Source organism: Parasteatoda tepidariorum, chromosome 7, assembly GCF_043381705.1.
Source record: "Parasteatoda tepidariorum isolate YZ-2023 chromosome 7, CAS_Ptep_4.0, whole genome shotgun sequence".
Classification (NCBI taxonomy): Eukaryota; Metazoa; Arthropoda; class Arachnida; order Araneae; family Theridiidae; genus Parasteatoda; species Parasteatoda tepidariorum.
In genome coordinates this window covers 45,471,643-45,486,758 of record NC_092210.1, presented here as the reverse complement: position 1 = coordinate 45,486,758, position 15,116 = coordinate 45,471,643, and the positions used below count along the sequence as shown (strand labels likewise).

Sequence of the window (15,116 nt, the reverse complement as noted above, 5' to 3'; positions counted from 1 at the left end):
GGGTGTTGAGCCATGTCGACTCTATTGTCATGGTCAGCTGCGCTATGTTGCGCGATTCAATATCCATTTTACGAACAATCCGATGGAGGTGGTACCATAGATTCCTGATTGGGTTTAAGTCCGGAGAGTTTGGTGACTGCTTCGTTGTCTTACTCTCGGGCAGGCCCTGAGCAAAGTGATCTTGAAAGAGCTATGTTAGCAGTTTAGAGGATTGCCAAGTGATACGAGAAAATGGGAGCCCCAAACATAACAAAAAATAAATTAATCGTATATACATCTATAAAAAATATCATTTGAAATTAAACAGTAGGCATACGTACTAATAATGAGTTCCAGATTGATACCACGTCCGTGTAATCTTAGGAAGCTAGAATCAGAAAATCTCATTTCATATATGATAACGCAGGCGTGAAGTTAGAATCGCGTAATCAGGTATGTGTGATTGCGATCCTGATGGGGTTAATGCACCCTTCTTAAGCAGGAAAAGAAAAGAAAAAAAGATTTATCCAAAATCTTGGTGTGGATTCACTCATGAAAAACCTATATGAACCCTAAAAAATGGAAAGGAGTAAATTAAAAACATTTTATATATATTATAAAAAAAGGAGACGATCATACACTCAAGATGACCATCACTTACCAGGAAAGATACGCGATATTCATGCGAATTTTCAGGATCTATTCGCAAAATTGAAAGAACTTAAAATAAATGTCTTGACAGAACCTGACAAATGAATAAATAATTCTTCGTATAATTTGAACATCATTGAAAGCTTGTTTTTTTTAAAAAATCGGTATAGAACTTGACATTTTTGATTTTCTTGAAGTTTTCAGGATATGTTCCTAACATAAAACTATACGATACTCGTTTTTTTTTTTTGTGTGTGTGTGTAAAAATAAATTTTTTTTTCGAAGTTTATTTTTTCTTTTGGGGGTGGAGAGGAAGTAAAACCGATTATCCTCTATAATATTGAGAAAACAACATTGATTTATTAGTGGCGGTGCTTTTTGTAAAATGAGTAAATCGCAGCATTGAATGTTATTGCATGCTCTAATATGTTCACACCAACAATTAAGACATAAATACTTTGAGTGGACCATTGCATCAAAGGTCTTTCGAAGATCTTAAAAAAAGGCTATTTTCTTTGACCTTGACCGTCAAAATCTACTAGTACCGGCAGAGAATCACAAAGGTATATTTATATATTTCTGCAAAAATGAAATAATGTTGTGTTTAATAGTTTTATATATAACATATCCTGAAAATTTCAACAAAATCCAAAATGTCACGTATCAAAACCTGCTTGAATCATAATTGGCTCTTAACGAATTGCTTTTTAGTAGACCATTCTGTTAAGGTACCAGATTTCGTTTGAAAACGGGATTAAGTCTAGATTACAAATAAGTAACATCTAATGCATACATGTACACCTCACTGCACACACTCTAGGTTTTTTTGGTATATATATAATTATATANNNAGATAGATATATATATATATATAAGGAATTGAAGGTTCTTTTTTTCATCTTTAAATTAGGAATATTTTAAGAAAGAAATATAATTTCACTTCGTATATTCATATTTGAAAAAATTCTCAGTCTAAAAAGATGTCAGATAGTTAATATTTTATAACAAAACCTAGACACTATAATTGGAAAACCTTAAAAAGTTTCAAAAATCAGCCTATAGCATGAAAATCAAAACCAAATATATGTATATAAAATTGAATGAGACATTAAAACGAAAATTACTAATTTTATTGAGTTACCCCTTGATTAACATACAAATATTTTACGACTTCATCTTTTTCAATATGTTTAATAACTCTCTTTTAATAAAAAAAAATTGTATTAGGAGGTTAGGAAAAAAGAAAATACAAACTAAATCTTTATTTATACTGTTACAATACATACTTTAACAAGTAAACAACTTAATTATATACAACATTAAAAATATATTTGCGGAAAACTTTTTAACCCTTTAACTATTGTATCATACAGTAGAATCTGTACAAACGTTTAGTCCCACTAATGATCTGTTTCCAGGATATTTCCATTAAGAAAATTCGGTTTTTCTTTAGGAGAAAACTAACAGATCCTACCTCAAACTAACTTCAGAATCAACATCAAAAGGGTTAAATTAATATAAAAACATACAATCAAAAATTTTGTACAACAAATCTATATAAATAAAAACGTTTCTATTAATCAAAACAATAAAAAATTGACCTTAATAGCCATTCCAAAAATAAGCAATTAAACCATCCATTTTGCTACGGATAATGCCTAATTCAAAATAATTTTTAATGATAATGTCTATTTTATTTTTAAGTAATAATGAATCGCAAGAGTAGAAAAATTTTAAATTTATCTCAAAATATTTGAACATTGAGTTTCCAATAACAATTTTTAAAAACTAACATTAATGTTGTGAAACAATATAAAACTGTGGTATACTCGAATGTCCAGTAGAAGGAAAGCATTGTCCCGAAGTGGACTGATCGTTAAGACACAGTTCCCAGCAGATCACCGAAGTCAAGCATCACTGGCTGCTGTCAGTGTGCGGGTGGGTGACCACTTGGATCAGTCTGCGTAGGGACCGAGGGTGTGCGGTATTGGTCCTCGTTAAACTGTGCTACCGTAAAGTGCTCGACTTCGCGCGTAGGTCGTCGGACTACCGAAGCGGGGGTGCCATCCCCTCCGCAGAGGATCAAAATTGTGATGGCATGTCTTCGGATCATCCTCCGGGATGTTTCCCAGACCGTCTCCAATAGCCCATTGTGCAGCTCTAGTGCGTCGTAAATTAACAACAACAACAAGAAGGAAAGCATTATAAAATAACAATGGCTTAAATATTAGAACCGTTGTCTATTCAGATACTGTAGCAAAAGAAGGGTCACATGAATCGTATCAGAAAGCAGCAACTGCTTTTCAGCACTATATAACATTATCTAGTGCAATGATCATATGATTCTCCTATCATGATGAGAAGCACAAGATCATGAACCGATCCTTAGACAAATAGCTAGTTCAACATGTTATTACACTATAGGCACAGTCACACAATTAACGACTTACGCTTGAAATTAATGTTATAGAGTCGCAAATTTTAGATAAAGAGTTAGATTTTTACATATTTGAAAAAATACTCTAAATATTTAGAAATGGGTAAGTAACACTTTTTCGTATAAATATATCAATAATTTACCAATATTAATATATCAATGATAATTTAGATTTTAATAAAGTAGAGATGCAAAAATTCCATTATTTTTATTAAATCTCAATTTATTAAATTTTTATTTGCTTGTAATGTAGATTTCAGAATTATTTTAGGCTCAAAATAGAATGGCAGTTAATTTAAGTCAAATATATATATAGATAGATAGATAGATATATTTTTAAAGTTACGTATATAATATGTATTTATTGTTATTGCTCTCAATGATGCAATAAAAATATAAGAAATCCAAGGATTCAAAGAGGATATAACTGTCATAAATTCATATATTAATTAAGATTGAAATTAATTTTAATACTTACAAAACGTTTTTTCCTAATACTTTAATCAGCTGTCAAAAGAATACAAAATAATTACTGTAAAAATTCATATGAAAGTTTGAAGACTTAACAGAAAAATATTAAATAAATAATTTAAATATCGCACAAAAACGCAATACAAAAATGGAAATAATGTGAAGAACTTAAATAGAACTGTTTGTGACAAGGCGAAAAGATTAACACAATTTCAAATATCAGGAAACTCATAGCTCTTCCAAAGCAAATCGCTTTAAAAACTCTGAATGAAACTCTGAAACTCTGAAAACTCTGAACCCCAAGAAAGAAACTTCAAAATAGAACTAATTCAGAAATAATCTAACATGAGTTGATCGAATTATAGGGAACATGTGAAACTAATATTACAACTTTTTTCTAACAGTTCATACTTATTACCAAATTGATAATGGTAAGGCGTACCGCTAATTGATATTAGCCTTGGTTGCTTACATCAATCAAGAAACATAATTTTTAAATTGTAATACTATCTAGATTAATAAAGTTGAGCTCTTCTAATTCGAGTTTTCACAAAGTTTAAAGTTAAAGTTTCATGATGAAACTTCATATTTTTTTAAGTTATTCTTACCAATTGAACTCTTTAATTTCATGATATATTCATTTAAAATACTAGGTATTTTTAAGTACAAAATATCAAACAAAAAAGCACAAATACACATATGATTATTGACTTTAATCAAATTCAGATACATAATACAAAAATATATGCTTTTCAATGAAGGCAATTTTCTACATATAATCCAAGCAATCTACATCCATACTTTTAAACAAGTAATCTAAATTAATAAGCATTTCACAATTTTTTTAAATATGTTTTAGAGGCAAAATAAAATTTAAGAACAGTAATATATATATATATATATATATNCATTTAGTATATATATATATATATATATGCGTGTGTATAGAATATTTTTCAAATAAAGTTTTTTTTAGATCTTTTGAAAAATATACTTTTATATTACAAAATTTGTGAGAAAAAAATGAAATTTTTCAATAGAAATAAATACATTTTCTAAAATTACTAAATTGATTGCATGATTAAAAAGAAACAAATTATTAGCTCTTATTGTAAATGATTTTAATTAAGTAATTTTTACAATCTAGAAATTTACTAACAAATAAAGAACTAGAATGGCAAATACAATAAAAATAAACGATTTTTTCATAATCTATTTGATAAAGAAAAATTTTATTTTTGTATACAAAGGAACTTTACATGTCAGCTTAACTTTTAATTATTTTAAGTTTTCACATATATCATTTCAAACTTTAAATTCAATACACACTAATTAAAAAACAAAAACTTAAGAACAATAATTTTAAAATAGGAACTAGCAGTTATATACTAAAACAATATTTCTGTCCCGATATTACCTATTACTTTTTTATATATATTTATATACACTCAATAGTCACAATCATGATCCTTGCTATCCAAACAAAAATTGATGTTTTTATCTGAACTTACAATTTTGTAAGTGTACAAAAATAATACAAACATTAGGAACTCATAATTTGAAAAACTTCATACACATCTTAACAATATGATGTTATAAGATACATTCCAAAAATGGTCATAATAAAGTATAACCTGTTTTTCTTCATTTAAACATACATTAATATAGGCTCATTTTGGGATTTAAAAAAAAAACTGAATTATTAGCAGTGGGACTATAGAAAAATAAATATTTTTCAACAAAAGAAAACGTCTTCCATGTGTATTTAAGCTTTAACCTTTTGCACTCTGAATACTTTGAAATGCAATTCAAATTACTGTAAGCACTAATTATATATATAAAATATGTGATGCAAAAATACAAAATGTGACATGTCATCTTATTACCCACATTTAACTCAAATCTTTTCTCAGGGGGTTTAATTTTATTACTGTAATTGAACATTTGACCCAAGTTTTAGAGTTTATAACTACCAATGTTTAACTCAGGAAATGTTAACTTACGTCTGGAGATTAACATTTGTCACAAAAAAGGGAATCAGTAAAATTATCGATAAAGAAAAAGCAATTTAAAAAGTTGTTTACCATTTGCCACCTGTTTGCCACTTTGTCAAGGAGAATGCACCCCACGTGCATTTTAGTATTTTTTTATTAATATGGAATTATTATGAATGTTATGGAATATTTTGAAAAAAGCTTTATTTCACATTTCTTTCTTAAAACTTTTCTTAATTCAAGATGTTTACATTTTGAGAAATGATTCACAAAAATACATTACATCACGAAATTGCATATCGATCTGTTTTAAAATTTTTAATTTTTGAAAAAATAGCCACAAGTTTTAAAAAGAGACCACAACAAAAAATACTATACTGGTTACTGCCCAGTAGCAAAAAATTAATCCTAATTTTGCCCTATGTATTATTTTTTAAAACTAATTAATTCATAGAAGATAGCATGTACCTTTTTTGCAGTTTAAACAATAACTTCATTACCAATATGGAATGATAAATGATGAATAATTCTCCACCTCCTAGTAAGTGAGTGACATATGTTTAAGGAGCCCCTTCGGGTACCAAGAAAATTCCTGGCTGAAATTTTCGTAACTTTTTCAGACTTTCATGCTAAAATTTCCAGAATCAAGTTTTTCATATTTTCTTAAATTTATGAAATGGTATAATAAAGTAAAATTAACCACACAAAATTAAACTAAACTTGAAGAGAACATACTGAAACAAACTTTCTTTACACTTACACCAAAAAGAAAATTAAAACTATAAGCCACAGATTTGCAATTAAAAATGAGTAATTAGGTTAAAATAACTTTGGAAAATTACATAATTTCTTTCATATAGAAATTTTTTTGTGTAATAGTATAGGATGGAATTAAATGTTTTAAAAGTGCAAAACAGTTTAACAATTGTATTTTACATGATACAAAACAGTTACAATAACTGAAAAGTAAATAAAGGACAGAGTTAAGACAGCATGGCAAAGTGTTTTACTTGAAACATATGACAAATTATGAGAAATCTCACAAACTAGTAACACTTTTTGAGGGATTATATTGATTGAAAACCACTCAAATTTTTACGCTTACATTTTTTAAATTTCAACAGTGCAAGTGATTGTATCTGTACAAGTGGAACAAACTCAGAGCTTATATTTCTTTTGTTCCTTCATCAAATCTTTGATTAAATAGACTTAGGTCAAAATGATGTTTCTTTCAAGGAACAGTTGAGCACCATAACATTCATCATTACTCAGCCTTTAGCTTCACATGAAACTATTAGTAGATAAAAAAAATATTTATATACAATTTTGAAATTGAAATAAAATGACAAGGCTCAAATCATGCATTAAAGGTTATCACTAATTTTTCAACACTATGTTAGTATTTTGAAGCATTTTTAAACATAAAGAATTTCAAACAAATATTACATATAATGAAATTTTTAATTCTATCAATAACAAATGATTTTCGATTTTTACTATTTTTTAAAACATAGCAAAAAATAATTCTGTGAGTTTCAGGCTCATCTTTTTTCATCATCAGACATCTTTTTTTACAAGCAAACAATTTGTTTAAGTTTTATTTAAATTACAAATATAGTTGCCAACAGGAATATGTAGTTCTTAACACATGACAGTGTAATAATACATTTAAATAAAAATTTTGATGCATTACTCTACAAAAGAATCAAAGAGCATAAAATGGTTTTAGAAAATAAACAAAACAAGAGGATGTAACGATGGAAATTAAAGAGAGAGGTCCGAAGAACTCTTTGAATTCTTAGGGAAATGTGACACTTATTATGCACAAAAATGGATTTCGTATAATTAATCTCAGATAATTAACAAAGTACAGAGCACAAAAAAAATTGCACATTTAAGTTTTTGGTTCAAACAATTAGTTCTGAGAATATAGAAGAGCTGAGAACATGGAAGAGAACATGGAGATTAAAAAGATCTCCTCGGGAAGCTCCTCGGAGCAAAGAACTCCTAGGGAAATGTGACACTTATTATGCACAAAAAAGGATTTTGAATAATTCATCTCATATAATTAACAAAGTACAGAGAACAAAAAAAATTGCACACTTAAGTTTTTTGGTTCAAACAATTAGTTCTGAGAATATAGTAGAATGTGCAAAAAATAATAAGAAGAACATGAGGTGTCTTAACTTTTAAGTAATATCTTCACTAAACTATTTGAACCAAATATTCCAAAAACTGCAAATTAATTACATTTACATTCGTTTTCAATTCGAAAGTTGTTCTCAGAAAAACCTCTTTCTCCCAAATACTATAAACTGAAATTGTTATTTTACTTTCTTATCACACTGTTTTATATTTCATCTATCTTTCAGAAATTAATAATATGCTATGGTGACTCTACACAGCAAGAGTGGAGGATTTTTCTCTCACATTCTTGAGTATTATAAATAATTTATAATGTATTATCTACCTGATAAAAATTTAAAACCCGTTTAATACACAAAGTAAATTTTATACTATCAACACCATGTATAGCATTACACCCTATATAGTAACTTTGAGTCAATAAAACATTTTACAGTGTTAACTGGACTTAATGAATAAATGAACGATTATTTCCTAGATCTCTACATAGAATCTTTATAATATAAAACACTTATTATACATTGTGACTTACAAAGAACCGACCATTTCTTGTTAGCAGTAAATAAATCTTATTACGTAAAACAGTAATGCAGATTTATTTACTGTTAACAACATAGATTGTTAAATAAGCAAAGAAATTTTTTTTTCATGCTAGTAAAAAAGAACTGCAAAATCAAGCAGGTGATGAGGCATAACAAGAAAAACTTAAACATGTGTTACGGCGGGCGACTTCACCAACTGAGCGATAGGTGCCAATAGGGCAGCCCCTTCTTCATCATCCAATCAGAAGGACTTTGAAGGGTTGCCCTGAAATGGTGAAGAGGTGGAGCGTCCGGCAGTTGGAAGCGGAGCAATCTGAAGGAAGGAAGCTGGCGTGTGAGGGAGAAAGGTGCAGGGGTATGTTGGCTTCTTTTAAATTATATTCTAATTTGTAGTATTGATATAGTTAGAGATTAATTGTTTAGTAATAATCAAGATGTGTATTTAAATATTCAGGATTAAACATTAATTAAAATTTGTAGATAGTTGTTATCATATTATTTAAATTAATTTAGATTAGCTAATATAGGGATCCACGTGTGAATACAGGTTATGAAATAATCATTAGATCTTAAACAATGCAATGTACTGGGAACTTCGCAACACATGTTAAAAAGTTTGGAATAAAAATTCTTTTCCTGCAAGAGCAAGAAAGAGCTGAAGCAAAATGAAGTATAAGATTAAATGTGAATAATTTATGGATACAAAAAGTTCTATATTTCTGTTTTAATAGCGCTTATTAAATTATACAGGTTGAATAATAATTTTGAGCTATTTTTATTCTATAGTTTCAACACAGTAAAAAGGTGCCTTTTATGAACAAAGATTAGCCAGCTAGGCTTTTAATTCTTTTACCCTTTTTTTTAGCTTTATACATATTACAAGTTTATGTTAGATTAAAAGACTTCTGTGTTTTTAAAATATTCTATTTATTGTTTCAAATGCAATTTTTGATTGAAAAAGATTGAGAAAGAAAAGGGAAAAAAAGTGTACAGTACACATAGGATGCTAGGCTAAAATACAGAAGCACCCAATGAGCTAACAATACGAGCTGGAATTATGAAACAATCTGAAAGGTCTGAGAATCTGAATCTTTGCTTATTTTCATTCCTGAAACTGCAAAAGCTGTTTCAGAGGTGAAAGCAAACAAAGGATGAGTCCCTTAAATATAATGATTAAAAAAATTGATATAGTAGTAATAACTTTTTGAAAAGTCGTCTGTTTAGTTAAATTTGACCATTATTGTATCCACTTCTGTCAAAATGAAATGTTTAATAATATTTGTAACTAAGAGATAGTAAGATTTAGGATGCAATATTAAAATCCAGAGTAAAAACCAAGCTATTTTACTATTCTGTTTAAAACACAAAACAGTCCAAAAATAAATTTAACAAAAATGTTTTCAACTGTAAATCGAATGCATTTCTGTGAAATGTCTTAGAATAGATTTTCAATGTTTTCATTCAAGTGATATAAATAGATTGGAAAATTAGCAATATACTAAAGTTTAAAGTCCAAAATCCAAATGTTTATTTACCAGAAACGTCAATCTTGTCAACTTTCCTGACAGGTTCTTAGTTGCTGTAAAGCTAAAATTCTATGACAATGAGATAGTTTCTGACTTTGTCATAGTTTCAGCCTATCTCCCCTATGAAGAGAAGGGCCCTGTTGCCGATACTATTAGGGCTTTAATTGGCCACTGTGGTTCAAGCTGTAGATTCATCTTCGGCTGTGATGCAAATGCTCACCACACAGAGTGGGGTAGCAGCCATTGTAACCAGTGGGGGGATGTACTTATGGAACATATCTTATATTTTAATTTGTATGCCCTTAACAAAGGCAATGAACATACCTTTGTTACAAGTAACAGAAAGGAGGTCATTGACCTTACTTAATGTAACTCTATTTCAGTAGATTACGTTAATGATTAGAAGGTATCTGGGGCAGTTACTGCTTCAGATCATCAACTATTTTTTCTATTAAAGGCCTCTCAGAACTGAAGCAGAAAGCAGCAGCTCTGGAGAGGACGATAGGGAGCTTTTCTGGTAAGTACAATAATGTTAATGATGTGGAGTGGACTGCTGACCAAGTGCAACAGATCATACTCGATTCATATCATATTTTATGTAATATTGTGTCTACTAGCTCCCCAAGGCGAGTTCCTTGGTGGTCTTCTGAGCTTAGTAAATTACGTAAGAAATGTAGGAAGTCATTTAACAGAGCAAAGAAATCTGGAGAATGGCAGACCTATAGAAACGCTCTAACTGCCGATAATAAGGCTATCAGAGCATCTAAGCATCGCTCTTGGCAGACTTTCTGCAATGGTATTAACGCTACTTCTGCCACCGCAAAGATTGCAAAAATTCTTACTAAGGATTTTAATTGCAATTTAAATGCCATCCATCTTACAAACGGAAGATACAGTGATTCAGGTGAAGAGGTTCTTGGAGAACTACTCAAAGCACACTTCCCTGGATCTCATCCTGTGGAGAATGAACATCTACATATTATTCCCACAACTACTTGGAGTAGGAATGACTGGGGGGCACTAAGATGGTGGTTTCTTATGAGAAGGTTGTATGGGCATTAAAGTCGTTTAAGTCATACAAGTCACCAGGCATGGATGATATCATACCAATGATGCTTATTCAGGGGGTCAATATACTAGCCCCTACTCTATGCAGGATTTTTCGATCCTGTATAGCATTTGGGTATATATCTCACTCTTGGAGGAATACCAGGGTAGTTTTCATACCAAAAACCAGGTAAGGAAAATTACTTTGAGGCTAAATCTTTCAGATCAATCAGCCTCACTTCCTGTCTGTTGAAAGCTATCAAAAAGCTAATTGACAGATACTTCAGAGACACTGTACTCATAGATAGGCCACTGTCCTCCACACAGCATGCCTATCAACCTGGCAAGTCAACGGACACCAGACTATACGAGCTCTCCTACCTGCTTGAGAAATCAATCACAGATAAGGAGATTGCGGTTACGGTATTCATTGATATTGAAGGTGCATTTGATTAAGTCCCTCTTGAGACTATCATCAATGCACTTAAGAACAGAGGCATAAACTCAACAATTACCAGGCGGATAACTAACTTGCTATCCTCTAGGTATGTTTGTTCCTCTTTACTAGGCGCAAGCATGAAAGTGCATGCAACCGCAGGGTGCTCCCAGGGAAGGGTTTTGTCCCCTATCCTATGGTGTATGGTAATGGACTCCTTGTTAGTTCGGTTAACTGATCTTGGCATTCCCTGTATCGGGTACGCTGATGACGGTGTTATTGTTGTCAGAGGCAAACATGGTAAAACAATCTCTGATATCATGAATAATGCACTTCTAGAAGTAGCTAGATGGTGCTCTGACTCAGGCCTATCTGTTAATCCATCCAAGATAAACTATGCAGCCTTCACACGAAAAAGGCAACTTGGCCTAGGTAATGTGTACTACCTGGACTATAAATTGGAACTCACGGAGAAAGTAGAGTTTCTCGGGGTTTATTTTGACACCAAACTAAATTGGGGTTATCATCTTGAATACAATACTGTACCAGCAGGGCCAGGAAGATTTTCTGGTCTTGCAGAAATGCTATTGGTAGAACCAGAGGATTATCCCCCAAAATAGTTAACTCGATATATTCAATGATTATTAGTCCTATCATCACTTATGGCGCAATGGTCTGATGGTCGAGGACTAGATTGAGCTCAGCAAGGTCTAATCTTAATAGACTACAAAGAATGGTCTGTGTAGCCCTGTCAGGTTGTCTTAGGACCACTCTTACAGCTGCTCTAGAGAGCTTACTTGGGTTTCTTCCATTGAATCTACGCATTGAAGTTGAAGCTCAGAAAGGCATAAAGCGTCTTATGCACCTTGGCCTATGGAAAGAGTATTCCAAACACTTGTCATGGGGACATCTTGTCTCACAAGTGGTGGATATACCCTCTTTTAACATGCCTAGTGGCTACTTGACTAAAATATGCTTTTCACAAGCCCTTTAAGATCCATTTTCCTACTATAGAAGAATGGTTTAATTCTCCTTGGTGGCTTAAAGGCAAATGTCTAATATGGTACACTGATGGCTCAAAGATTGGTGCTAAATCAAGAGCAGGGATCTGTTGCTCCAATGATGGTACCAAACTTCACTTTCCTTTGGGAAACTATGCCACTGTTTTTCAGGCTGAGGTCTATGCCATTATCTTGTACTGTAAGATATGCTTAGACAAGGGATATCAAAATACGACCATACGCATCTGTTCTGACAGTCAGGCTGCTCTCCTATCACTGTCAAGGTGTAAATTCACCTCTTTGTTAGTGTGGGAATGCTTCACGGTCCTCTGTGACTTATCCACTCATAACAAGGTATCCCTGCATTGGGTACCTGGACATATGGGAATCGGTGGAAATGAGCTAGCTGATGAAGAGGCACGAGCTGGCTCTAATGCAATTTTCTGGGGCCCTGAACCTGCACTGGGAATTCCTCCCACCTCATTTAGGGCGTCCATTTTCAAGCTCTATGGTTAAATTGCCCATGAGCAATGGCACACTGCAGACGGTCAGAGACAAGCTAAGGAGCTAAATCGCGACTGTCCTAAAGTACGTCAAAAAGAGCTTTTAAAGCTTAATAGAAATAGTCTAAGGAAGATCATTGGTCTTCTTACTGGACACTGCATCCTCTGAAGACACCTATACATAATGGGAATAGAATCCAATTCTCTTTGTCGGGGCTGTCATCTTGAAGAAGAGACATCACAACACATACTCTGCGATTGTGAGGTCTATTCTGCTCAAAGAATTGAGCATTTAGGGCAACATTGTGTCAACGCCGGGAAACTGCAAAACGTTCCTGTAAGGTATCAGCTGAATTTCATCTCAGCTATAGGGCTTTCATGCTAATCATGGTTCGGGTACAATAGACCTCTGGTCGACGTGCCTTGCTCGTCAGAGCTGCCCAATCTTTAAATCTAATCTACCAGAAACGTCTATTTACCAGATACTTTTTTACAATCATAATAAACAAATCACTCTTCCTTTTCCAAAAAACAAATTTACATTTGTAGTCTTTTAAAAAATATAATAAAAAAAACTTTTCTACTTTCTTCTTGCAGCCTTTCTGATACCTAAATATTTATTCTGCTTTAAAAAGCACACTAAAAGAACTGTTAAAAAGACGAGAACTGTTAAAGAAAGAGAAACTTGGTCAGAATAATAAATTATGATTGGTAATGAAGCTGAATATTAATAGGGTTTGAAATAACACCAGCTTCTACTTAAATTATAAATGTTTTCGTTAACAAAATCTACTCAATTCTGTTCCTTGTCTTAGATTATTATTTTTATTAAATTGGATTTATTTACTTTTGGAATATGAGGCTTTCCTTTAATGTTTTTTTTGTACTTAGTTGAATTCCATGCCAACTGAAACCAGTATTGAATTTTTAAATTGTAAGCAATATCCTTGTATTTGGTATCATTTTAAAGGAAATTTGTTGTAATTTATGAATTCAGGAGTTATTTTAGGAGTTATGTATGATTATAGTAAAATTTATCATAAATCGTGAACATTCACGATTTTGACTTATTCTGCCAAAAAAAGCTGTCTATTTCAAAGAAGAATAAGTTATTAAAAATATTACAATTTTACATATTGTTTGATTTATATTGTAAAATAAACAGTTCCAGAGTCTAATTATACAGTGATTTGCATCCAAAAAACATTTTTCTTATTTTTTAAGCCAAAAATTATTTCAAATATATATTTGCCCCTCAGTTACAATTATTCGTTTAAGTTTATTTTATTCATTACACAAAAAACTATTAACTTAATAACTGGTTTAATACAATAAAATTTATTAGTACAACCATGTTAATTTGGATTTCTGAAAAAAAATTAAACATTTTAAAGTTTCTCCAGGGTGCATAGCCAAATCTTTGAATCAAAAATAAGCACTTTTTAAAAACTTTTCAAGCACTTTACAAAAATTTTCAAGCACTCAAGAAATTCATATTCAATCAATGATATTATTGAAAAACAAAAACTTTTTATAAACAGTTTTAGCGTAAAAAAAAAACAAGAAACGGGCGTAAATCGAAACAATCAGTACTTTCCCACATCACCGAGTGAATTCAACTTGACCTTGCACTCAGAGCAAAAGTGCCCTTACCCCCTATGTCAAAAAAAGTGTTAGAAGTAAAATAAAATAAACAAGAACAAAATTAAAATAAATTAAAAAGAAAAAGATTTCATAAGGATCTGATATTCTCTATCCGAATTGGAGCACTCGGATTTCGGTTTCAAGTGTGCGCGCACGTGCAAGTCATAACGTGGGTAAGTCCCCGTGAATGATTACGTAGCAAACTCCCCATTTTTCGTGAAATGCGTGGGATCCACCAGATATCACTGAAGGGGGGGGGGAATTATACGGAAAAAAAGCACTTTTTAAAAACGCCAGCTGAAAAAAGCACATTTAAAAGCTTTTAAAAACGAAATCCCCAAAAAAGCACCTTTAAGTACTTTTTACAGGGATGAGATTAGCCAAAAGGCAAAAAAGCTGAATTTCCACGATAGTAAATTTTACGCAAGGGAAACCCTTTAATAAATTCCAGACAGTTTAAGGTAATAAATAATGTGTTGACATACAATTGTGTACTAATCTATTATTATATAAATGATTACATTGATACTTACACTTAGGGAAAATAAAAATTACCGATTGAAAAAATAAAGCTGGAAATTATATTTTTCCTCAGTTCACATAAGAGACAATTATTACTGGAAAAACTACCTGGTTTAGCAAATTAAAACTACTGAGAATATACATTAATACTTCATTTCTTTTAATAAATACTGTTATGTGATTTATAGCAAATATATCAGTAATATTACTTTTTAAAT

General features: G+C 31.3%; 2 protein-coding genes across 8 annotated transcripts in view; one reads left to right on the top strand and one right to left on the bottom strand.

The window, feature by feature from the left end:
- Positions 1 to 532: 532 nt before the first annotated feature.
- The window catches only part of LOC107451273 (ferredoxin-2, mitochondrial), a 43,245-nt gene continuing 28,661 nt past the window's right edge, over positions 533 to 15,116 (bottom strand). For 6 of the 7 annotated variants that reach the window (XM_071183364.1, XM_071183365.1, XM_071183362.1 and 3 more), the window contains exon 7: positions 4,237 to 6,823. The gene's annotated coding sequence lies outside the window, so the exon portion shown is untranslated. Of the gene's footprint in view, positions 552 to 4,236; positions 6,824 to 15,116 lie in introns of those variants that run through there. The other variant, XM_071183361.1, reaches the window with a different exon arrangement.
- Positions 11,962 to 12,745, top strand: LOC107451265 (uncharacterized). Its single transcript, XM_071183766.1, has 2 exons — positions 11,962 to 12,184; positions 12,243 to 12,745. Exons 1-2 carry the CDS (start codon positions 11,962 to 11,964, stop codon positions 12,743 to 12,745), a joined length of 726 nt encoding a protein of 241 aa, XP_071039867.1.